Source organism: Musca autumnalis, unplaced genomic scaffold (genome assembly GCF_047663935.1).
Source record: "Musca autumnalis isolate F117 unplaced genomic scaffold, ASM4766393v1 scaffold_1, whole genome shotgun sequence".
In the NCBI taxonomy this organism is placed as follows: domain Eukaryota; kingdom Metazoa; phylum Arthropoda; class Insecta; order Diptera; family Muscidae; genus Musca; species Musca autumnalis.
The window spans coordinates 266,395,816-266,420,715 of record NW_027411644.1 but is presented as its reverse complement, the minus strand read 5'-3'; the positions used below and the strand labels follow the sequence as shown (position 1 = coordinate 266,420,715).

The 24,900-nt window shown below is 36.8% G+C and overlaps 1 protein-coding gene across 2 annotated transcripts in view; it reads left to right on the top strand.

The window, feature by feature from the left end:
- stumps (DBB domain-containing protein stumps) overlaps window positions 1-24,900 on the top strand; it is a 264,285-nt gene that overhangs the window by 67,504 nt on the left and 171,881 nt on the right. For both annotated transcript variants that reach the window (XM_073961101.1, XM_073961102.1), the window contains exon 3: window positions 19,522-20,128. In XM_073961101.1, coding sequence (XP_073817202.1) covers window positions 20,119-20,128 — 10 coding nt within the window. In that variant the 5' untranslated portion in view covers window positions 19,522-20,118. The remainder of the gene's footprint in view (window positions 1-19,521; window positions 20,129-24,900) is intronic.

Here is a 24,900-nt window from a genome sequence, read left to right as displayed (position 1 = left end):
CGAAATAAAATAAAAAAACCCATTATTTAGTAAGGATTTTTTCTGGGAGGGTACAGCTTGGAACAATGTTTCGTTTTCGTAGAATGATGCCTGAGAGTGTCATCTTTCCGTTCATATACATATACTTTTGTACTAGCCTCTATCCGTCCGTTTAACTCTTTTTTTTTAAATTTTTTGAAATTGCATGGGTAAAAATGTGTATGAAATTCCAAGGAGTATTGTTTTTACAGAGTTTTATTTAACTTGCTTTTGGTGTCTGTTTAGTTCAAATCTAGTAACTCATTTTTAACACAGTTGCAGTTGACCAATCGAACTGAAACTTTGCACACTTTTCAGATTTGGATGACAATACATGAATATGAAACCAAAACCATTATGGTCAATTTTTTCCTATAGCTCCCATATAGCGGTACCGATTTCATGTTTTTTGAGGATTTTGTCTTCATTTTTAGTCCGATTTGGCTGTAACTTGGCATTTGGAGTTCCCAATTGTACAGATGGAAATCTCATGATGGAATCTCTCAAATAAAACGATTGCATTTAAATTAAAAATGGTGGTAAAATTAAACGGCAAGCGTTTTATTTGAGAAATTCCATCATCCATTCCATCCTTATTGAGGCGAATTATTTTCTAGTTTTATTTTATATATATTATTTTTTATTTAAATTTGTGAACAAATTTAATTTTTGTTTGTTTTTTTATGGCTTGTTTATTAGTATTTGACCTTTTTTAATAGATTGGAACATATTAGAAACTCAAAAACACTAATATTGTGTTAAACAAGTAAAAAAGTATCAGTCGGCTTTGCCGACAGAGATATACCCTCAGCCTGTATATTGAAACAATTTTTTCCCAAAATACGTATGTATTTAGGGGTTTCAAAAATTGTGGGCGTTTGAACCGACAAAAATGTTGATTCGGATTAAATATCAAAAGTTTTGCGGAGGAGATACTAAAAGGAATGGATCGACATTGACCGTTATGGAAGTGGATCTCCAGCCACAACATATGGTGCCATAGGGGGGTTTTACACTCTTCGGGCTGTTTGCTCAAGAAGTATGGACTTGCCCCTAAAAAAACTTTTGCTGTCGTAATTGAGGCAGCGAATGCAAGTTGCTTCAACAAAAATCAAAGTGATTCGATATCAGGTCTTAAAGTGAACTTATCCGAAATTTTGTGTGGGAGGTACCGGATGGAGTGGACAAATATAGTCCATATTTGAACCTGATCTACATCTGGTAGATATATTAGGATGTGTAAAGTATAGACCAATTCGGCCACTACCTTCAAGAGTTACCGTACGAACAATTTTTCCGAACATTTTTGAACTTTTGTGGGGGAGGTACCTGAAGGAGTGGACCGATATGGCTTATCTTCAAACTTAAACTATGTTTGGACAAAATATTACTAACGCCAAATTTTGGACCGAATCGGCAGATTCGTTCGAGAGTTATCTTGCGCTCCAACCACATCACACGGTGTCATAGGGGTTTTTTGCAACTTTCAGGCTATTTTCTCAGGAAGTATGGACTTGCCCCTGATGAAACTTGTACCGTCGTATGGAGGGCAGTGAATACAAGTTGCTAAAACAAAAACCAAAGCGATTCGAGATATGGCCCTAAACTGAACTTTCCGAAGGAGTGGACCGATTGAGTCCATATTGAAACCTTATGTAAGTCTGGTACACATTTCACGATGGGCAAAGTATGGACAAAATCGGTTACTCCCTTCAAGAGTTATGGTGCGCACAAATTTTCCGAACATTTTCGAACTTTTGTGGGGGAGGAACCGGAAGGAGTAGACCGATATAGCCCATCTTCGAACTTAAACTAAGTTTGGGTAAAATATTACGAAAGCCAAAATTTGAACCGAATCGGTTTGTCCGTTCGAGAGTTATCTTGCGCTCCAACCACTACACTCGGTGTCATAGGGTTTTTGTAACTTTCAGGCTATTTTCTCAGGAAGTATGGACTTGCCCCTAATGAAAATTACAGCATCGTATAGAGGACAGCAAATACAACTTGTGTAAACAAAAATCAAAGCGATTCGAGGCCAGGTCCTAAACTGAACTTTTCCGAAATTTTGTGTGGGAGGTACCCGAAGGAGTGGACCGATTGAGTCCATATTAGAACCTCATCTAAGTTTGGTAGAAATTACACGATGTGCAAAGTATGGACCAAATCGGTTATTCCCTACAAGAGTTATCGTGCGCACAAGTTTTGCGACAATTTTTGAACATTTGTGGGGGAGGTACCTGAAGGAGTGGACCTATATGGCCCATCTTCGAACTTAAATCGAATCTGGACAAAATATTTCGATACCCAAAATTTGAACCGAATCGATTGATCCGTTCGAGAGTTATCGTGCGCACCAGCCTGCCAGACAGACAGACAGACAGACAGACGGACGGACATTGCTAGATCTACTCAAAATTGTCTGAAACGGATATCGTACAAACATACTTAGGGTCTAAAACCATTATTTCTATGAGGCACATTTTTGGTCGTACCAAAGTGTAAATACCCTCTTTAGCCTAAAGGCTGAGGGTATAAAAATATAAAAAAATAAAAATTTTCCTCTACAACTACTAGACCAAATTTGATCTTTTTTGTTGAAAATTGTATCTGTCGAAAAAACATATATGAAAATATCTCTATCTGTTCAAAAGTTACAGAGGTTGGAACAGAAAAAAACGATTCTGAACTGCTGTACGACGTAAAAGCTGATAATGAAAGTAGACTGTCTGAACTTTGCATTTTTTTTAAATGGCTATTATTTTTTACTCAAACGCCAGTGTGCGTAAACATATTTGCCAATATATTTCTACCGATTTTCATCGACTATTCTCTTTAAAAGGTGCAACACATTTGTTCCCCTTTTATACCCTACCCCACAATGTGGTAAATGGTATTATGTTTGTATGTAACACACAAAAGGAAACGAGATAGATCCATAGTTCCTTCCAGGCATATACATAGAATCACATTCTGAGTCGATTTATGCATGTCCGTCCGTCCGTCTGTCCATGTATTCTTGTTCGCAAAGTACAGTTCGCATTTATTGTCCGATTCCGCTGAAAATTGGGGAAAATATATATGAGAGCTATTATATATTTTCTACCGAATTCACGTATTTGCTGCACCAAACACGCTATATACGTCCGATTTTGATGACATTTGGAATGTGTGACTGAAATCGGTCTAGAAATAAATGTGCCGAAATTTATCGAAATCGCTTCAGATTTGGATATAGCTTCCATATATATTTTCCGCCGATTTTACGTATTTGCTGCACCAAGCACACTTTATATGTTTGATTTCGATGAAATTTGAATGTATGACTGAATTCGGTCTAAAAATAAATGTACCAATTATATCAAAATCGTTTCAAATTTGGATATAGCTCTCATATATATTTTCGATCGATTTTCCGTATTTGCTGCACCAAACACACTATATATGTTCGATTTCAATGAAATTTGGAATGTGCGACTGAATTCGGTCTTAAAACAAGTAAGAAAGTATCAGTCAGCTGAGCCGACAGAGATATACCCTCAGCCACGTACCCGAAGAAAAAAAGTTAACACAATACTTCTGTAGGTTTTTTAGCCGTTGGGAAAATTTTCCAGGATGGAAAGGGCCGCAAAAAACTACATGTTGCTACAAAATTCAGAATGATCCAAGACGAGTGCATTTTTCCAAACCTTGGGTAGGGTGTACCCATAGGAGTGATCCGATGTAGTACATATTCGGACCTAATACAAATCTGTAGGAAATATATTTTTTTGCTTTATTAGTCTATGGATATTTTCCTTACAGACTATATAATTAAATATGTTGTACTTAATTTTCTGAATTTAAATATATTACAATTTTACTTTTCAATTTACAAAGTTTGAGCTAGGGTAAATGCACCAATAGTCGGCCCTTTAACTTTTTTTTTCATTTTTAAACTGGTGTCACAGGTTGTGGGAATATAATTTTACTGTAAATATTTAATTTTACACATCACTAAAGGGTTGTGTTTCAGAATTTATAAACTTGTTTTTATTGATTATTTAATAAGTATTGCCAATTTTCATTTTTTCCAAAAAACATCCTATGTTCTAATAGTCGGCATGCATGTTCCTAAGTTCGGCCACTGATGCTCCAATAGTCGGCACCCCTTTTACCGTTGTAGAAAAAAAAAGAAACTTAAAAAAAATAAGAATTTATTTCGACTAAAAACCTACATAAATATATTTAAATCAATTAATAAAACTTAAATCTGACAAATTCATTTACATTAATACGCCTTACAAATATAACAAAAAATTAATCATTTTAACATTTATATTTATTGAATTGAAATTTATTTCCCAATATCGCTCATTTACTAGAAGAGTGACAAATCTCAAAAAATTCAAAAGATTCGGGAAAAACACGTTTTAAGTTGGAAATGGAAATTTGACTTGAAAGGTTATTACAGGAAAAATAAAATAACTACTTAGATCATATTTTGCAAAGAGTTAGTCAGATATCAGTGCTTAATTTCTGTGCAATATATATTATGATTTGAAGTGCTGTAGTGCAACATACACTTAAAAGCCTGAACTTTCGACACGACCTCCGCTGGACCTCCGACCAACCTCCTCCGAACTTCGAAACTACCTCCTCTGGACCTCTGACCACCCTCCTCCGAACTTCGGAACTACCTCCACTGGACCACCGACCACCCTCCTCCGAACTTCGGAATTACCTCGTCTGGACCTCTGACCACCGTCCTCCAAACTTCGGAACTACCTCCTGTGGACCTCCGACCACCCTCCTCCGAACTTCGGAACTACCTCGTCTGGACCTGTGACCACCCTCCTCCGAACATCGGAATTACCTCCTTCGGACCTCCGACCACCCTCCTCAGAACTTTGGAACTACTTCCTCTGGACCTCCTACCGTCCTCCTCCGAACTTCGGAACTACCTCCTCTGAACTTCGGAAGTACCTCCCATGGACCACCTATCACCCATCTTCGAACTTCGGGGTAGCCTCCTCTGAACCTCCGCACAACTTGCTCTTTCCACATTCTGTCCACATGAACATTAAAACCTGTGCGCTACTACACACGCAAAAACACACAAACGGCAAAAGAATATGTTTCACTCGATTTTACTCTACGAATAAACTCGTACTCCATTTCGAGTATTTTCACTCGCACTCTTATTTTGAAACTACGAGACAAAAAATACATATCTATTAAATTTTTATTGGTGGCCGACGTTAGGAACCATGTAAAAACTGGCATGTTCTAATAGTCGGCATACCTATGCCGACTATTGGAACAACAGTGATTTTATTGTTCCTATTGTCGGCATACCATAAATACGAAGAATTCGCATTTTTTATAAACATTTTTCACTTCTGCCTTATTAGTTTTAATAATATACAATATGGCAGTCAGTCATTTCAAAACAAGATATGAATTAATAGGATTTTTTACTTATTTTACTTTCATTTATAAACTAACAAATTTCTTAAAATATGCACTTCAACACGTGTTGACAAATCAGTACCGTTAGAAACGACTATAAATGCTAAAATACCGTTCCCAGGACCATGAAAAATTGTATAGAGGGAGAAGGGAGTATATTTTATGTAAATGTAGTCTTATTTGACTATACAAATAACGGTATTCTTATTTATTCGTGTTTATATACAAATGTGGCCGAATACTGGAACCGGCCGACAATAGGAGCGTTTACCCTAAATCGATTTCTCTCTTAAAGGGTTATTTTACACATTAGCCAGTTTAGGTGGTGCCGGTAGGATTTTCTGGACCTTTTTGGGTCATTATCTCAGGAAGTATGGACTTTCCCACGAAAAAAATTACAACGTCGTAACAGGGGCCGCAAGTTCAACCTGCTGCGTCACAAATTAATAAGATCAGAGAGGAGTTGTTAAACTATACATTTTCCAAAGTTTGTGTGGGAGGTACTCAAATGAGTGGACCGATATAGTCCATATTAGAACTCGATCTATGCCTGAAAGTAATATTACCAATAGCAAAGTTTGGCTCAATTCGGTTCGGAACCTTTGTGGGGGAGGTACCGGAAGGAGTGGACCGATATGGTCTATCTTCGAATTTAAACTAAGTTTGGACAAAATATTGAAAGACCCGAAATTTTAACCAAATATGTTGATCCGTTCGAGAGTTATCGTGCACCTCCAACTACGACACATGGTATTATATGGATTGTTTGTAGTTATCGTGCTGATTTCTGAGGATATATGGACTTGCTCCTGAAAAAAATTATATCGTCGTAATGGGGGTAGTGAATACAAGTGGCTGCAACAAAAATCAAAGCGATTCGAGAGCAGGCCTTAAACTGCACTTAAGCTAAATTTTGTGTGGGAGGTACCCGAAAGAGTAAACCAAAAGGGTCCATATTGGAACCTCATCTATGTCTGGTAGAAATGTCACGATGTGCAAAGTATGGACTAATTCGGTTACTCCCTTCAAGAGTTATCGCGCGGACAATTTTTCCAAACATTTTTGAACTTTTGTGGGGGAGGTACCTGAAGGAGTGGACCGATATGGCCCATCTTCGAACTTAAATCAAATCTGGACAAAATATTTCGATACCCAAAATTTGAACCGAATCGATTGATCCGTTCGAGAGTTATCGTGCGCACCAGCCAGACAGACAGACAGACGGACGGACATTGCTAGATGGAATCAAAATTGTCTGAAACGGATATCGTACATACAAACATACTGGGGTCTAAAACCATTATTTCGATGAGGCACATTTGTGGCCGTATCAAAGCCTAAAGGCTGAGGGTATAATAAACGTGCCAAATTATGCCGAAATCGGTTCAGATTTGGAATTCACAAAACACGCTATATATGTCTGATTTCGACGAAATTTGGAAAGTGTACGTGAATCCGGTTTAGTAATAGGTGTAACATATTATATCGAAATCAGTTCATATTTATATATATCTCCCCCATATATATTTTACATATTCACAGTGGTGGAAGGAATCATATTGTCGGCCCTTCGACATATAGACGCATAGTAAATACAGGGTTGTAGCATGCCACTAGTTCTGTCAATTCCAGTCTGATTCGGTGGTAAAGATTTTATTATGCTGGTTCCTTCTAATAACAGTTTTGCATAAGTACATCTATCATAAACCATTAAAGGAAATAGCGTACGGCAAAGACGACTGCTTCTTTTTCATATGTTTAAATAGTAATATATTTTGGTTTGTTTACAATTCAAAAATAAGTTCGAAAACATCCTACATTCCAAGGCCATAAATTCTATTTCATTTATGGTAAAATGAAAACATTTCTAAACACAAATTAAGCGCCTCATTTGCATTCTAACGTCAAAGAAATGTTGTCTTTATAACGAATTAACAACTGTTATTGTCACCATAATGCTAACAAACAAAACCAATATTTGGGTTTGCTAAAACATGTCTTCATCGTGACATACCACGAAAAAGGAAGTCTTACCCAAAAAGTTTTACAGTTTTGCGGTCAAACAAACATAACAAAATTATAACAAATTAAAACAACATTTTTGTGGTTTCCAATGAAGACGCATTAAAAATTAATAATTAGGCTTAAACGCCATTAACAGCAGGGCACTTGCATGGCAGGCTTTGGTAAGGCTTCTTGCAATGCTGGAAACTCCCACAGCGTACTGCCTGGATATTGTCATTACAACATTCAACTCCACTTTAAATGAATTCAAATTCTTAATATGGGAAGGGCTAGACAGAAGTTAAAATGGAGGAAAAAATCAACAGCCAAGCCAATGGGATTTTCCCACTGTCAATCCATCATATGGTCATAGAAGTGCAGGAAGTTAATGCACACCTTGTCTAAGCAGCCTAATTAAAACTGTTTCTATGCAGCACACAAAAATTCTCAGTAATAAAAATAATAATTATAATCACAGTAATAATAAAGAGACTGTTTTCCAAAAAGGAAAAACAAAAATGAGTTAAAACAGAAAATCAAAGACACCAAACTAAAATTAGAAAAAATAACAAAACAAAACTCTCGGTAACGGTTAGTCCCCATCACAGCCCATTATTGTTATCATCATCGTCAGTTATGACACGCACTTGGCCAGCACTCAATTCCGTCAATGTGTGACCATTTCCGTTTTGATGCACCTGTGCCATATCCGCTTTTGACAACTTAACCATATGCAAAGTGCTTCACAACAACAACAATAACAACACCAACAAGTACAAGCAAGTACTGTTGCACAATACCATGCCTTGAGTCTAAACTTAGAGGCACCCACCACCTAGTGACCTCTACTAGGAATTGAAATGGGAAATGAATGTAAAACAAACGGACAGCCACTGCAGTCCAGTAGACTGACCACAAAACCTTAGACAAGCGATAGCTTCTAGCTGACCACAATTGACCACCACTATTCAATTCCATTTTGATCATAAAATATTCATTATGATTGTTTCCAATCGAGTTTGTTGTCTCTGCCGCCCTCTCTCTCTGTCGATAGAAAAACTGTTTAGGAATATTGTCCATTTGCTTTTCAATTTGTGACCAGCCGCAAGCTACAATTATTTTGAGTCTCTCCCACCCACCCATCTCCCACTTCTGGTTGGTCGCTTGTGTTTTACAGATAAATGTTGTTGGTATTGGAAAATTATTTGCTTCCGTTATGTAGTAAGAAAATACTAAGGAAAATAAAATTAGCTATGCAATTTATGTTTATATTAAAGCAGACATGGGCAAACTTAGGTACCACTGGTTTGAAGTGAAAAATATATTATTGGGACAGTGTCAATAATTTCTCACAACTATGAACGAATTGAAATAGTTATTTGTTGTTTTTTATACTAACTTGGAGAACATCGAAGCTCTGATATTTCTCACATCAATTACCAATAAATAATTCCCAGGCCAGACATCACATCACATTTCCAACGTTGTCAAAAAAGGTGGCGACATTTCCAGAGTATTTCAGCAATGAAAAACGTCTTTACAAGTGATGTCTTAAGACACTCCATTTGTCTATATGAATCGGATCTCCTGAGGTCCTTTTACTTTTGTTCACTCGTTAGCTTATTTATGACCTAGTTTGAATTATATTAAGGGCTTTTACATCCTTCGTCATAGTATGGTGGGTATACTTTCATTTCATCGACATAATCACTTGCGAAAGGACCGTTATTATGTGGAAGCTATGCCAAAACTGGGCCGATATAACCCATTATTGAACTTGACCTGCGTTCCACCTCGAATCGGTTGGACATATCTTCAAAATATTGTAAATCGGAAAGGGCCGTATAGGGGTAATATACCGAAAGGTGGGCCGATGAAGTCAATTTTGAGCTGCATTTAAGTGAAAAATGTTTGTGGGGATATATCATAAGGGTGGACCGATTTAGATTATCCTCGTCTTAAACTATGCGTGCATAACAAAGAGTACGAGTATATAACCACTTTAGCCATTCGTCAAGATAACCAAACATGTAAAAAAACACTGTAAAAACGAATCAATCGGCTTTGCCAACATCCAAATACCCTCAGCCTATGATAGTAAAAAAACAATAGGGGGAGTGATCGGCCTAAATATACGATGAACATATGCCTAATTTCAAAAGCAAATCGCATATTGTTGGTAACAAAATATGTTTTGGAGGTTTCCAGCGTTTGTGTGGCAAGCACCATAATTAACATCGACGCCTCGAAACAATAGTATGCTAAGTCGACTTAGCATGTTTTCAAGTTCTTTGCGTTTTTATATTTAACGTCCTTTAACTTAAATTCTGTCTAATTTTGGTAATGATCGGTCAATCCGAACAGAAGTTATAAACAAATATTGACTTAGCATAGTCCTGAAGTTCAAAAAAATGTCCAAACTTTGAGAGCTTCTCCTGCAAAACTCACTTTTTAGACTTAGCATACAATTATTTGGAGGTGTCGACATAGTCTACAAAAAACACCACACATCCTTTTTATATGTATCACGGTGCGCCTGACCTAACTTTAAGTGAAAGGTGCATACACCTGGGAAGTTTTTGCAGATTCTGAAACTACAATGCTCATAGATGAGAAAAATCAAAAACAAAAAATCATGGGAGGGATTTTTACATAAATCCCGGTCATAGATCATATTTGTAGGGTTTTCAGGTTTTCACGATTTTGCTTGAAAACGGCAAGTCTTATCGAAATAGGACTAGAGAAAATCTTATAGCTGTGAAAATTCTCTACAAGACTGGCTTCTGTAATTGTTCCATAGGTTATACCATTTTTGAGATATACGAGGGCTGCATGACAACTTTCTGGTCTAACAATGAAAAAACGAATGTTTACATATATAATTGTCCCATAAACATCCCAGAAGGGACAAGGGGGATTTCTCTCATATCAATGTGTGCACCCCATATATGTATATCATATTAGCTCAATGATATGGGACCTACTGTTTATCTCCGAATCCGAACGGCGTGTCTTATGACACCACTTGTAAAGAAGTTTTACATGCCTGAAATACTCAGAAAATGCCGCCAACATTACTGAGTAGTATTTTGCCACCGTTGAAAATTTGATGCTGCTTGGCCTGGGAATCGAACCGCAGACCTTCAGAGTGCAAGGCGGGTGTGCTCACCGTTGCAACACGGTGGCACCTGAATATTTACAGTAGAACTTCGATAATTCGTAATTCAAGGGACCAGCCAATTTTTACGAATTATCGAAGATTACGAATTAACGAGGTTAAAAAAAAAAATACGAATTATCGAGGTTTTTTCATTTATTGAAAAACTTACTTAAAAATTCAGAAAAAAAAAAACAAAAACTTTTCTTCATAGAGCTTAAATAAGTACACTTGATTTAAAAACTAAAATAAATGAAATTAAACATTAAAAAAGTCTGTGATATGAGGTTGTTTAAGGCTATTTTCTCGTATTTTATCTAATGAGTTTTCTATATGTACTAAATAGTTAAATAATGATTCGTCAACAGCATGACTCGATCAAAAAGGGCGTAGTTTTTGAATCAAATCCTTAACAAAACCGCAGCTCGGAAGCAATTTTGAATACACGATTTGCTTATGTTCATCCAAGCTTTATAAGCGGGATATTCAGGCAACTTTTGCCGCATCACCAAAAAAAAAAACTAACGGTAAAACCCGTTGACAGCGCTTAGTGATTGTGTAATTTTGCAAGAATTATTGATGCTATTCATTTGGTCCGTAAACATTTGTAATAAAAAGATGTTAACAACAAAATTGTAAAATTTTTATGAAATTAGAAAATGTTTTGAGGTGAAAAAATTACGAATTATCGAGGGGACCAAAATGCGTGTAATTTTTACGAAATATCGTGATTTTTTCAAGGGACCGGCAGTTTGTTACGAATTATCGAAGATTACGAATTATCGAGGTACGAATTATCGAAGTTCTACTGTACCATCAAAAATATTTTTGTTTGTTTTCTAAAGTAGTCTCCAGCATGATTTATACACTTTTGCATGCGCTCAAACCAATTATCGACTCACTTTTTCCACTTCGATTTAGACATCTCCAAAACATGGGTTTTGAATGCTTTTGTAGCATCTTCTGGTGAAGAAAATCGTTGACCACGCCTTTTTTTCTTGATATGCTGGAATCAAATGAAGTCATTGGATCCCCACCCCAGGGCTGTACGGCGGATGACCCATTAATTCCAAGTTTTGTCCGGTCAAGCAGGCGCTGGTTTGAATCGATGTGTCAAAGTTCGCTCATCATGATAACATGGCGATCTTGCATTATCCCTTCACGCACGGCTTCATTTTATTATGACACAATGACCGATTTTGGGCGACTTTCAGGACCTTCGTTTTTTTGGCGAGTGTCGGCCACGACTGAATTCATGAAAACAGTTTTTCATAGTGCTATAGGATGGCCCTTTATCGACATATAAAGATTTAATTTGATCGATGCACTCTTGCCGTGATTATCCACGTCGAAAGTTGTGAAAATGTTCACAAGTACATTCTTTTTTTTTGCAAAGTGTTTTTTTCAAGTCAATGTAAACAACACAACAATTAGTCGTATGACAAACGTTAAGACTAAAAAAAGTCAAACTTTCCAAAAAAAAAAAAAAAAAAAAAAAAATTCAAATGGCGCCTGGCAACACACATTGTTGCCTAGGCCAGATCGTTTTCGTGTTGCCCTCGTATATGTTTAAACTGGGACATTGCAGTCCTGACATTGTTTTATAAACAGGTGATGGAGTTAATTCAGTGTCTCAATTGGAACTTCTATATTTGAAAAATAGTAAAACCTACGAAAAAAAAAAACATAAATGTTAATCATGTACAGAATTTTCACAACTGCTACATTTTCTCTAGTCCCATTTTGATAAAACTTGTCATTTTCAAGAAAAATCCTGAAAACCTGAGTTGTTTTTGCATTTGCTTCTCTCTCTCACTTACAGTGTAAGTGAATGAAAACAAACAATAAACATCATATGGTTGTTGTTTTTTCACTCATACATATGTACATACATACTAAAACATTGATGGAAATTCTTGGGCGACGCTGTTCTAATCTAATTGTAGTTTCGACAAATATTTCCCAGGTGTAAGCCCCTTTTATTTAAAGTTAGTTCAGGCACACCGTGGTATTGCAACAACACCACTTGGTCTGAGTTTTTTAAAGAGAAGTATAGGGAATAACCAGTAAGGAAAGAATCAAAGTCGGCCGGGCCGACTATATGATACCCTACACCAATAAAGGAATAAGTCAAATAGATATGAGAGCTAAATCCAAATCTCGAGCGATTTCAATATAATTCGGGACACTTATTTCAGACGAGATTCCTCCACGCATCCCAAATTTCATCAAAATGGTCAGATATAGCATGTCTGGTGTATTATATACCACAAAACGGCCGCAAATATTTATGAGAGCTATATTCAAAATCGATTTAGAAAGTCATTTTATGTATATCCACAAATACACAAAGAAATAATACCCCTTACCACAGTGTGGTGTAGGGTATAAAAATATATGATTGTAGCAATGACTGCCGTTACTACTAAATCATGTAAACAACCATTTTAAATAGTCACGGTAGGACTTTGTTGATGTTTTGGGTCATTATATCTGGAAGCATTAACTTGCCCAATAAAAAAATCATATAGATCCTATTTTGAACGTTTGTGAGGAAATTACCAGATGGAGTTGTCCGATATAGGCCTACTTCGAACTTAGTTTAACATTGAGACACTTATTATGATGTGCAAGGGTTGGGCCAATTTCAGCATGGACTTGTCCACGAAAAATATTATAAAGCGCTTCCGTGGTTTTGGTTTCATTACTTACTCCCTTTCGTATATGATTGATAATATCCCATATACTCGCCTTCATAAGATTAATGTTCCATAAAACAGTTTTTCATTGTATAAAGTTTTTTGCTTCTTCTGTAAAATTACTATTTTGTTAGTTACGACTTTTGGCATTTATGGTGACGATATGGAATAATTAATTTTCCGTCTGTTAAAAAAGTACGTACCAATGTCCACTATTTATGTGGAAAAGTTTTTTGGTCAGCTAAAAACTTGAAAACTTGAAAATCGAACGGAACCGTTATATCGGGGCTATACCGTAACTTGGATCTATGCCCACAATTTTTTATAGAGAAGTTGTTAACCACTGGGAACCATAAATGTAAAAGAACAATATTTCTAAAAGTGTGAGAAAATTAGAAAAAAAAACTAAAATCGGTGGTACCCAACAAAAATTTGGTAGGCAGGTGTCATTACTTCATGCATTACCGAGTAAAGAGAGCTCATTACTCTCCGCATTATCAGGCAGTACATATAAATTGGCTTACACATAACCAATTACTTAACGGCGCAGAGCTTGTGTGCAAATTCAAGGGTTGTGTGTTTAAAGCTCACCGTCGACATGGGAGTTTTTTGTTAACAAAATTACGATTACATTTTCATGTACATGTATGTGTTTAAACCACCAACCAACCATGGTGTGTTTGGCTACAAATCAGACGTTCGTATGTCCAAAATCAGCAGAGAGCAAAATAAAAGAAAAAGAAAACAAGTGAGCAAAAGCTATAGTCGGGACGGAGCCGACTATGTGATACCCTACACCACTACTCCTGTGCATAAACTGTTCACTCCTAAACATTTCTTTTAGGGAGATACTAAAATTTTCACATATGTGTCTTTTATGCCAAATGCCTTAAGGCGAACTGAAACAATATAATTAATATTTAATTTTATATTTGACTACTGTCGACATCTACTTGGTACTGATTTAAAGCTTTGCTGGTCTTATCGTTTAGTATTTTACATGTCTTCAATAAACCAAATAGAAACAGAGGTATTTGCCATTAAAGCAAAAACTTCAAAATATTAAAATTGTGATAACTTGGCGCATTTATTTTGCAATAACTCTGATATTTTACAATAAATGCCACATTTTGTATTAATTTAAAACTTAGATGATTTAGTTTCACTATCAAGATCTCTCCTTGGAATATGTCTCACAGAAGCAGAAATATCTGACATGGAAATAAAATAACATTAATATGAAACTGGAATATCCCAGCGTCTTTTTCATCCATTGACGGGCTTTCCTTTTGGAATACGAATGAAATAAGAATAAAACTTTTAATTTTTGTCCGCATAAGGTTCTTGCCCATTCAGACTACTGAATATTATCCGATCATCACCAAAATAGGCTTCTTCCTCTATGGGACCCCCATTAACGCTCAACATTTCGTGGCGATCCGATTAAAATTGGCCACCTACGCCAACATAATTAGCATGATTGTAAAGAATGGATTTTCTGCTTTCATAACCATGCTTTGCTTCTGGATGATCCCAACCAAAGCTGTGATATTCGTCATTATAATTAAAATCACAAAAATGAAAAGTTGGGTTTCAATAGCGACTATTGCGATATACTCGTTTTTTGACCACCTACGACAACCTACTTTACTTACTTAGCTAGCCCATTACAGAACATTTGTTCCATAGACCGAACTAAGAAAAGATCTCCAGTTCTCTCTATTTGTTGCTTCGCACTCTGGAATACCGCGCCTTTTCATCTCATCATCAACTTGTTTGCGCCATCTATTCCTTGGCCTGCCAATTCTGCGTGCACCGCCAAGCTGTCCTTATTTATACGCCTTTGTAGTCATTCTTATGATATGGCCTAGCCAACGCAATCGCTGCATCTCGATACGTTTAACAATATTGATGTCGTTGTATAGCAGATACAGCTCGTGGTTCATGCGACGTCGATATTCACCGTCAACGCAGATTGGTCCGTAGATCTTTCGAAGAATTTTTCTCTCAAACACACCAAGCACTGCCATGTCTGCTTGCGCAAGTACCCAGGCTTCGGAGCCATACATCAGCACGGGTAGTATCAGTGTTTTGTTGAGCGTTATTTTTGTTTGACGAGATGTGGCTTTGTTTTTAAACTGCTTACTTAAACCAAAGTAGCATCTGTTGGCCAATACAATTCTTCTTTTTATTTCACAACTGATGTCGTTTGTTATGTTTACGGAGGTGCCGAGGTAGACGAAGTCTTTTACTACCTCAATATTATAGGAACCAACTTCGTTCCTATTTTAACTGAGGACCTCGTGTCAGTTAAAGTCATTTTACAAAGCCGGATGAGCTTTGCGGGGATACCAAATTCAGACATGGCTTGGAATACCTTTGAACGCAGCGGGCTGTCGAAGGCTGCTTTATAATCGACAAAAAGGTGGTAGTTGTCGATCTGCATCTCTTGGGTCTTCTCCAGGATTTTCCGCAGGGTAAATATCTGGTCAATGGTGGACTTGCCAGGTCTAAATCGCATTGGTATGGTCGCATTGGTATGGTCCAATTATTTCGTTGACCATAGGCTTTAGTCGTTCTCACAATATCCCTGACACGATCTTGTATACAATAGGGAGCAGACTTATGCCCCTATAGTTGGAGCATACAGTCTTACCTCCCTTCTTGTGGACGGGGCACAGGATACTCAGGTTCCAATCGTCGGGTACTCGTTCTTCCTGCCAGATGGTGCAAACTAGCTGATGAATACACCTTATCAGCGTGTCGCCTCCGGTTTTGAACAGCTCGGCTGGTAAGCCATCGGCTCCTGCTGCCTTATTATTCTTCAGCCGATTTATTGCTGTCTTTACCTCATCTTGACTGGACGGTATACATTCAATACCATCTTCTGGGTTTGGGACTGTCTTCGCTGCTATTGGATACCAACAGTTTTGAAAAATGTTCTTTCCATATCCTGAGTACACTATCTGTATCAGTTACCAAATTACCTTGCTGGTCTCTTCAGGAGGATGTGCCTGTACCAAAGCCATCAGTTTGATGCTTGACTCTTTGGTGGAATTTTCGCACTTCATTCTGGCTCCTGTACATCTCGATTTTTTCACACTCCCGCTTTTCCATCTCTCTCTTTTTCCTGCGGAAAAGACGTTTCTCCTCTCTCCTTTTCTCCCTGTATCTCTCTCGTGCGGTACACGTTGCTACGGATTGTAAAGTAGCCCTATATGCCGCATTTTTCTCTTCGGTGGCAGCACGACACTGATCATACCATGGATTCCTTGGTGGAGGTCTCTGGTATCCAAGTATGGATTTTGCGGCTGTTTGCATGGAGTGCGCAATGCTTTGCCATTGCGCTGAAATGTTATCGGGATGATGGGTGCTTTGATTAAGCAATTGGGCTAGTTGAGTGGAATATGCTGTGGCTATCTGTTGTGATTGCAGCTTACAGATGTCTAACTTTCGTGTTGTGTCTGTTCGTACTTTGTTTGCTACGTTTAAGCGGGTGCGTACCTTTGGTGCAACAAGGTAGTGGTCCGAATCATTGTTTGCGCCTCGGAACGATCGTACATCCAACACGCTCGATGAATGTCTTCCATCTATCACAACATGATCAATTTGATTTCTTGTTTTCTGATCTGGAAGGCAGCCAGTGCCCTTTTGAATATCGAGATGATTAAATCTGGTACTGCTAACTACCATGTTTTTTGCAGCTGCAAAGTCTATCAGCCTCATACCATTGTCAGATGTTTCACTGTGGAGACTGAATTTCCCGACAGTTGGGCCAAAGATATTCTACTTTCCAATTTTGGCATTAAAATCGCCTAGAATGATTTTAATGTCATGGGCAGGGCAACGGTCATATGTTTCTTCTAAGCGCTCGTAAAATATATCATTGGTCTGTTCGTCCTTTTCTTCAGTGGGTGCATGAGCGCAAATAAAGCTGATGTTGAAGAATTTAGCTTTTATTCGAATTGCAGCAAGTCTTTCATTCACTGGGGTGAAGCTTGATACCAGATGTTTTAGCCTACGACTAACTACGAATCCGCAACCAAACTCATGCTTTACGTCATGACAGCTATAATACAGTGCGTCACCTTTAGGTGTTGTTGTGACGCATTTCCCAATCCATCGTATTTCCTGTATGGCAGTAATATCGGCCTTGTACTTTTCAAGTACGTCTGCCAATGCGAAGACTGCACCTTCTCTATAAAGAGTGCGAACATCCCAGGTGCAGATTCGCTGATCATGGTACTTAAAACGTTTGCGGGGTTCGTCAACTTTAGAGGGGTTTGTTTTTCTTTTCTTTCGTTTTTTCATAGTAGGCTGTTTTTTCTAGGGGAGGGTTACTAACCAGACGCCCAAACCCAAGTTTTTAACGTTCTTATGGGTGAACGCGCGGCACATGTTAGCTCACTACTTTTAACGGGTGTTAAAGGCAGTTCCCCAGGTGACACCACGGGGAGGTCAGTGTCCACTTGAGATGAAAGAGGGACCAAGATAAATCCTGGGATTTGCCATGTTAAAACCGGTCAGGACCGTTCCTTGGTATCTTCCATCCCCTACGTCACCCACGACAACCTACTTTACATCGTTAGAAAGGTGATATTTTCTACTTTCATTGTCAGGTTTTGCTTTTGGTATACCTCTTATAGAAGCTGAGATATTCGCTTTGTAAAAAATGTTGACTTTTTCTCCAAATAAGTTTTTTGCCCATTCGGACCCCTAAATTAGCGTGATTACAAGGTTCAGATGGACAGACGGACATACATAGCCAGATCGACTCAGCTCGTCGAGACATTCATTTTGGTATTTATAAGTATGGTCTACGACCATTGTTTCGATGCGTAACAAACCTTTTGGCCGAAACCCACTTATAATACCCTCCCCACATAGTGGTGTAGGTTATAAACAACATAAATGTTGAGTGTTTCATTTGAACATAAATTCACCTCAATTGTTCTAAACATAGAACGCATGTATTTTAGCTTTTTTTTTTTTGATTGTCGGTATGTGGTTAAATACGAGTATGTACATAAAAACATATTTAAGGGAGTACTTCCTGCTATGACATCCCTATGGAAAAATAATGACTTTTACGGTCAATTTGTAAGTGGTACTACTGCCAAAATTTTCTGAATAAAGTCATTATTTGGTAATAAATTTTTTGCTGGGCACTGTTTTATGGGGCCTTACCAAAACGTGGGCCTGTGTTGACAATTATTTTTGGAGAAGTTTTGTGACCACTGCGAATCTCAAATGTCAAAATACAGGTATTTCGTTCAAAAAATTTATTTATAATTATCAAAATACCGAAATTTGGGAGGAACCGTTATATTTGGCCTATGTCAAAACATGGACCTATATTGTCAACTTTTAGTTGGGAGAAATTCTGTGACCACTGGGAATCTCAAATATCAAAATACAGGTAGTTCGATCAAAAATATAGCTAAAAAACTCGATTTTTCGTCGAGAGGTTTCATGACAGCGGGGAACCTCAAATGTAAAATGGGTAAATCAGTCAAAAACTGTAGGAAAAACCCTCAAAACACCGAAAATCGTAAGGTACCGTTCTATAGGGGCTATATCAAAACGTGGACTAATGTTGATAATTGTTAACTAAGAAGCTTTGTGACCACGTTTTGTTGTATGTCTTTCTGAAAAATATTTAATGGTGAGCTGATGTACATATACATATGTATACTAGTATTCCACACTCAATTATATTTGTTCAGCTCCGGTGTTTACAGGATCACAAAAGACAGACATTTGAATGTCTCAAGAAACGTTGATCGTACGCAGTTCAATGTCTTCTCAATGTTGATGGGCATTCGATTGTTGGTATTGATATGTTGGATGTCTTTTGCGGTTAAAACACCACCTAACAACTCCACCCTTTTTAATGTCACGAATAAGCCTCCTGGATTTTCCACAACAACGTATCTACTGTTAAGAAGCCTACCCATTAAAACTGCCACTGACTTAGCCATATTTTATGTCAGCTGTATAATTACATGTCTATCGTTCGTTGTTGTTCCTACTTTTGTACTAAGAATATTAAAATTTTGTTTGCTTTTATATTATTTTAATACCTCATTTGTTTTCTTGACACCAAGCAAATCAAAAAAGAAAGAAAACAAAAAATTAACAGCAAAATTAATGCAATTTTTCGTTGTTTGTTTTTATTTGTTTTTTTTTTTGCAGGTCAATGATCGTTTGTTGCGCCTTGTATGCTATGCTTGGATTTCGACAAGTTCTTTTTTTGCTAGAGAATGCGTGTATGAAATAAAAACACACAAATTTTATATTTTTGTTAAATTTGTTTTCAAATCAACAACTCCAACCAGCAGCAGTACACACTCTACCAAAATTCAATAACATTTGAATATCGGCATCAACAACATCAACCGAAGTCCCAAACATAACGTTTCCGCCGGATATAGAAATACTGTTTTTGGGAAAGAGAAAAACAAAACAAAGAGAAGCTAACGAAAAATTGAACTTTATTATTGTTTGCCGCCGCCCATATTGCCACACACACAACAAGTGCAGCTCTGCCAAAATAATAAAAATTATTATTATTTTTATGGTATTCAAAGTGTTTGTTCGATTATACCAGAATTCTTCAAACCGACCACCACCACCAATAACACCACAACGGTATCTTCACCAATTAAACTTCAAATTCGCTTTGTTGACAAACATTTTTCCGAAGAGCTGTCGTCCATCATTTAGAGGAAACTCACGTTCCGCCATTGGCTAGAATCTATTGCAATTAAATAACGTCGGAATCCGTTTAAAATGTCTGTGGGTAAGTACATTTGTAATTGTTTATATGCGCTTATTATTATTAGATACCATAACAATTTATATTTATTAAGATTTTAAAGGGGGCCTCTGCGATCGAATACAAATTTAGGTTCAAACTTTGTTTGGGGAATTAAATGTATGAAGTTAAGGCAATTGTTTACAAAAATATAAGTTCATATTAAATTTTTTAGATCTTAAATTACACTGACACTACAGATTAAGAGAAGACCAACAAAGAAGACACGTGTCTCACAGTTTTTTCAAAAAGTCGTGTAATCCTAATTAAAACGACTTACTTTTTTTGTGGGCCTGCTTTTCTCGTTGTCTAAAACTAAACAAAAACCCCTTCCGACTAAAATGAATGATAAATACATGGTAATATTTCTACCATATATAGATCAAGTTCGCATATGGACTACATCGATCCACTTCTTCTGACACCTTACACACAACATTTCGGAAAGTGCAGTTTAAGACCTGCTCTTCAATCGCTTAGTTTTTTATTGCAACAGCTTGTATTCCCTGCCCCCTTTACAACTATATAAGCTTTTTTAGGGGCAGGTGCATACTTCTTGCGAAAATGGCCTGAAAACTTAATGATAAATATTGAAAGGAATGACTCTCAAAATGTAATCCAGTTCCAAGTTGAACTATGTCCGTCCATTCCTACAGGTACATCCTCCATACTCCTTTTACTCTCCGTACTTCTCTAGGCAATGGCCAGAATGTTAAACAACCCGTCCATTCTTGAAAAAAGAAGGATTATGTTTATTTTTGTGTTGATTAGAATAGTCAGTGGAATGATCAGGCCCACTGTTCATAATTCCTACCCCAATTACTAAAAATTTGCTCTGGAAACTTCCACAATTTCTTTCGTCACCTACGTAAAGGTTATTTATTATACCCCTTACCATAATATGGAGGGTATAATTAAATTTTGTATAAAGCTCGCAGAAATTTATCGGTATAGGTCCACGTCTTCCTATTTTGAAGGTTTTGGCCTTAATATCTAACCGAAATGTATGCAATTTTCTTTCAACCTCGGTATCGGTCCACGTCTTCCTATTGCCCCCATTTTCCGTGCATCCAAATTTTTCCATATAGAGGTACCACCCGATTTAAGATGGTTTGAAGATTTTACTCACATTTTTCTACCGAATTGGCTGTGAATTGGAATTTTGTGTCCCCAGAATATAGAATATTTTCTCACAGAAAACTATTCATATATATAGTCAGGCTTTAGTCTAGCTTCCATGAACCGGTATTTTCAAATTTTATGTATTTCGATGGTTTTTTGTCAAATTTTGGAATCGAGATTGCTGTCATTTAATATTGTGAGTGTTCAAAGGATACAAAATACAGCTCAATTCGTAAAATTTTAAATATTTACCGATATTTTGGAAGGAACTACGATGTCGCCCCATGTGAGCTCTTTTAAACGGTTTTGCTACATTTTTCTGCTGATGTGAACCTTCACGCAGAAAATTATCAATATAATATGATTATCATCAGTTAAGACGTTCTGCTCCTTCAAGGAATAAGCCTTTACATAAAGGAAGAGCTTTGTACTTTTTAAAAGAAATGAAACTAATTGTTCCTATTTACTTTAATACAGTTCGGATACCCTCCAACGCCGTTCTTAGTTGTTTTTACAGTTAGGGATCTGTTCATAGTACATGGCTGGCTGGAGCGCAAGATAACTCTCGAACCGATAAACCCATTCGGTTCAAATTTTGGTCTTCGTAATATTTTACCCAAACTTAGTTTAAGTTCGAAGATGGGCTATATCGGTCCACTCCTTCCGGTACCTCCCCCACCAAAGTTCGAAAATGTTCGGAAAATTTGTGCGCACGATAACTCTTGAAGGGAGTAACCGATTTGGTCCATACTTTGCCCATCGTGAAACGTGTACCAGACTTAAATAAGGTTTCAATATGGACTCAATCGGTCCACTCCTTCGGTTACCTCCCACACAAAATTTCGGAAAACTCAGTTTAGGGCCATCTCTCGAATCGCTTTGATTTTTGTTTTAGCAACTTGTATTCACTGCCCTCCATACGACGGTACCAGTTTCATCAGGAGCAAGTCCATACAAGTCCTGAGAAAAAAGACTGAAAGTTGCAAAAAGCAGCGTACGTAAAAATACTTTAAGTAACATTTCCAATCGCTTCGTTTCGTATTTTCCATAGGAACAATACAAAACGAAACATAACCTACGTTGGCCGAGCTCGCTGTTTAGTTTTGTTTTGTTTACATTCGTGAGTGCGAACAAAACGGAATAGTACTAAACACATGTGAATAAATCAAAAACGTTTGGTGGTTGATAAAATTCACTGTGGTATGCTGATGCTAACTTAAGCTGAAAACACATACAACGTTTGAGTAAAGATTTGTGTCGTTTTGGCCGTTTTTACACTGTTGGGCATGATGCCGAAAAATTCAAATTCATTTGAAATATATGCCGGCAAACACATCAACGCCGGAATTTGATGTCGGCGTCGCCCTGTTGTTGTTGTTTTTTGTCAACGCCCAACGCAAAACTTTACTCAAACGTTGTATGTGCTTTCAGCTTTATGCTATGTTTACATTTACGAAATCCACTCGATTTCAACTGCTCAACGTCAAATGAAATCTCATCTGGAATCTCATCTGGAATTCGAAGGATTTTCTGATAACACTCTGAAGAAATATTCGAAAATCTGAAGAAAAAAGAATTCTTTTCGGGAATTTGTTTCGAGATTCTGAAAAATTTCGGAACAAATTCTAAAAAATTCAAGATATTTTATCCGTAAATCGGAAACTATTCTGATGTTTTATTAGATATTCTGAATATTTTCTCCCAAAATTCTCAATGTTTATTAGGATACGATTCGATTGATTGAATTGGAACTTTATTTAAAATATTTGTTGAACTTTTTATTATTACAATGTTGATGAAATCGTATTCGTCGCTGCTGCCCACTGAATTGCACATTTATAAAATCATAAAGCACAGTCCTTGCGAACAAATTTTCCATTTGATTTATCTAAAATAGAAATAACAATATTATAAACAACGTTTTAGAAAATGTGTATACAATCTTACACTTTTATTTATTGTAAAACATGTGCCAATTTCATCACAAAATAACTTGTTCCGTTACGTCTTATTCACTTAACAGCTACAAAATAACTAAAAAAACAAGCAATATCGTGAAGACACAAAAAATCTTTTCCTTGCCTTTAAATCAACTCTCGACGAATGATCGGCAATTTTGTTCCCGAGAGAGAGAGAAACGAATCAAAATTTCCCATTAGAGTATGTGCAGATTACTCGCAACTTTTTCGAAAACAAGCGCACGAAAGTGTGCAGAAATTCTTAAACGAAATCTTGCTGAAGATCACTTCAATTTCTGAGGGAAATTTTGAGAATTCCGTACATTTTCTGAACAAACTTTGGAAAACCTCTTAAAAGAATCTAATATCAGAGCCCTCGGTAAAAATTGTTTACTGGGTATAGGGTTGTTAAGCAATTACATGTGTGTTTGTGTGTCTGAGTGTGTGATTGACAATACGCACGGCAAACGTTTCCCAAAAATACTTTTTGTTTCGGTGGTGAATGAAACAACTCGGCAAAGCATAGCCGAAGTTACATTTCAGCAATCGTACGGTTTCCATCTTTTAACATTGAAAAGTTTGTGTTTTTGTTTTGGTTGTGAGAATGAAACGATTCAGAGAAGCTGAAAAGTTTGTGGTTTTGTGTGATTGGTACGGGAATCGTTTTGTTCGGAAAAATTGTTTGTACGGTAACTGTTGAAGGGAGTGGCCGAATTGATCTATACTTTACACATCCTAATATATCTACCAGATATAGATAAGGTTCAAATATGGACTATATTTGTCCACTCCAGCCGGTACCTCCCACACAAAATTTCGGATAAGTTCACTTTAACCCCCTGTTTTTGTAACTAATTTTTGTTCGTTCGTCTATATTCGTAATACTTTAGGCATCCATAGCTCAGTCCCCAAATGACATACTGACCTAATTTTTCCTGGACGCGTTCTATATACAGTTGCATTCAAAATAATAGGAGTGCCCATACGCAAAATGGAAAGGTCCAAAAAACATGGTTAAACTTCTACATTTTGCCCAATTCTGTATTTGTTGAACATTGTTAGCATCCCAACTGTAAATTCATTAGCAGAAATGTGGCAATTTGTTTTAAATTATTTACTGTTTACACCAACATTATAAATCGCCTTCAACTTTTTTGTTAAAAAAAATAGGAGTGTGGAAGAAAGAGGACAATAAAAATATATTTAGTTGAGTTTACAACCAAAACTGTAAATATTTTAGTTAATAGTAGTAAATTCAATAGATTTGAAGTTTGTTTGAAAACAAAAATCCTTTGGGGGTACCCAAAAACAGGATATTGTCCTTGTGGCTATTTTTCCCATAAATTGAGCAATTATTGGTCAATTAAATGGATTTTATAGGCAAAAACTTTAGTGATTAGAGTTCTTTAACACTCTGGATGTTACATCGAACAATATATAATGATTATTATTCCATTAATTTGTGTATTTTGATCCTTGAGCCCCAGTTAAGTCAATTTCCATTAGACTTTTATGTAAGGATCGGCTAAAAAAGCATATCTATAAGGCATTTATTCCTCCACCAAATAATATTTTGAGGTCCTTAGGATGTAAGCTTTGTGTTCACAAACAATTTCGCTTCTATTCAAAAAATTGTTAAAATGTGATACCTTGAAATGTAGTTATACCCCATTTTGT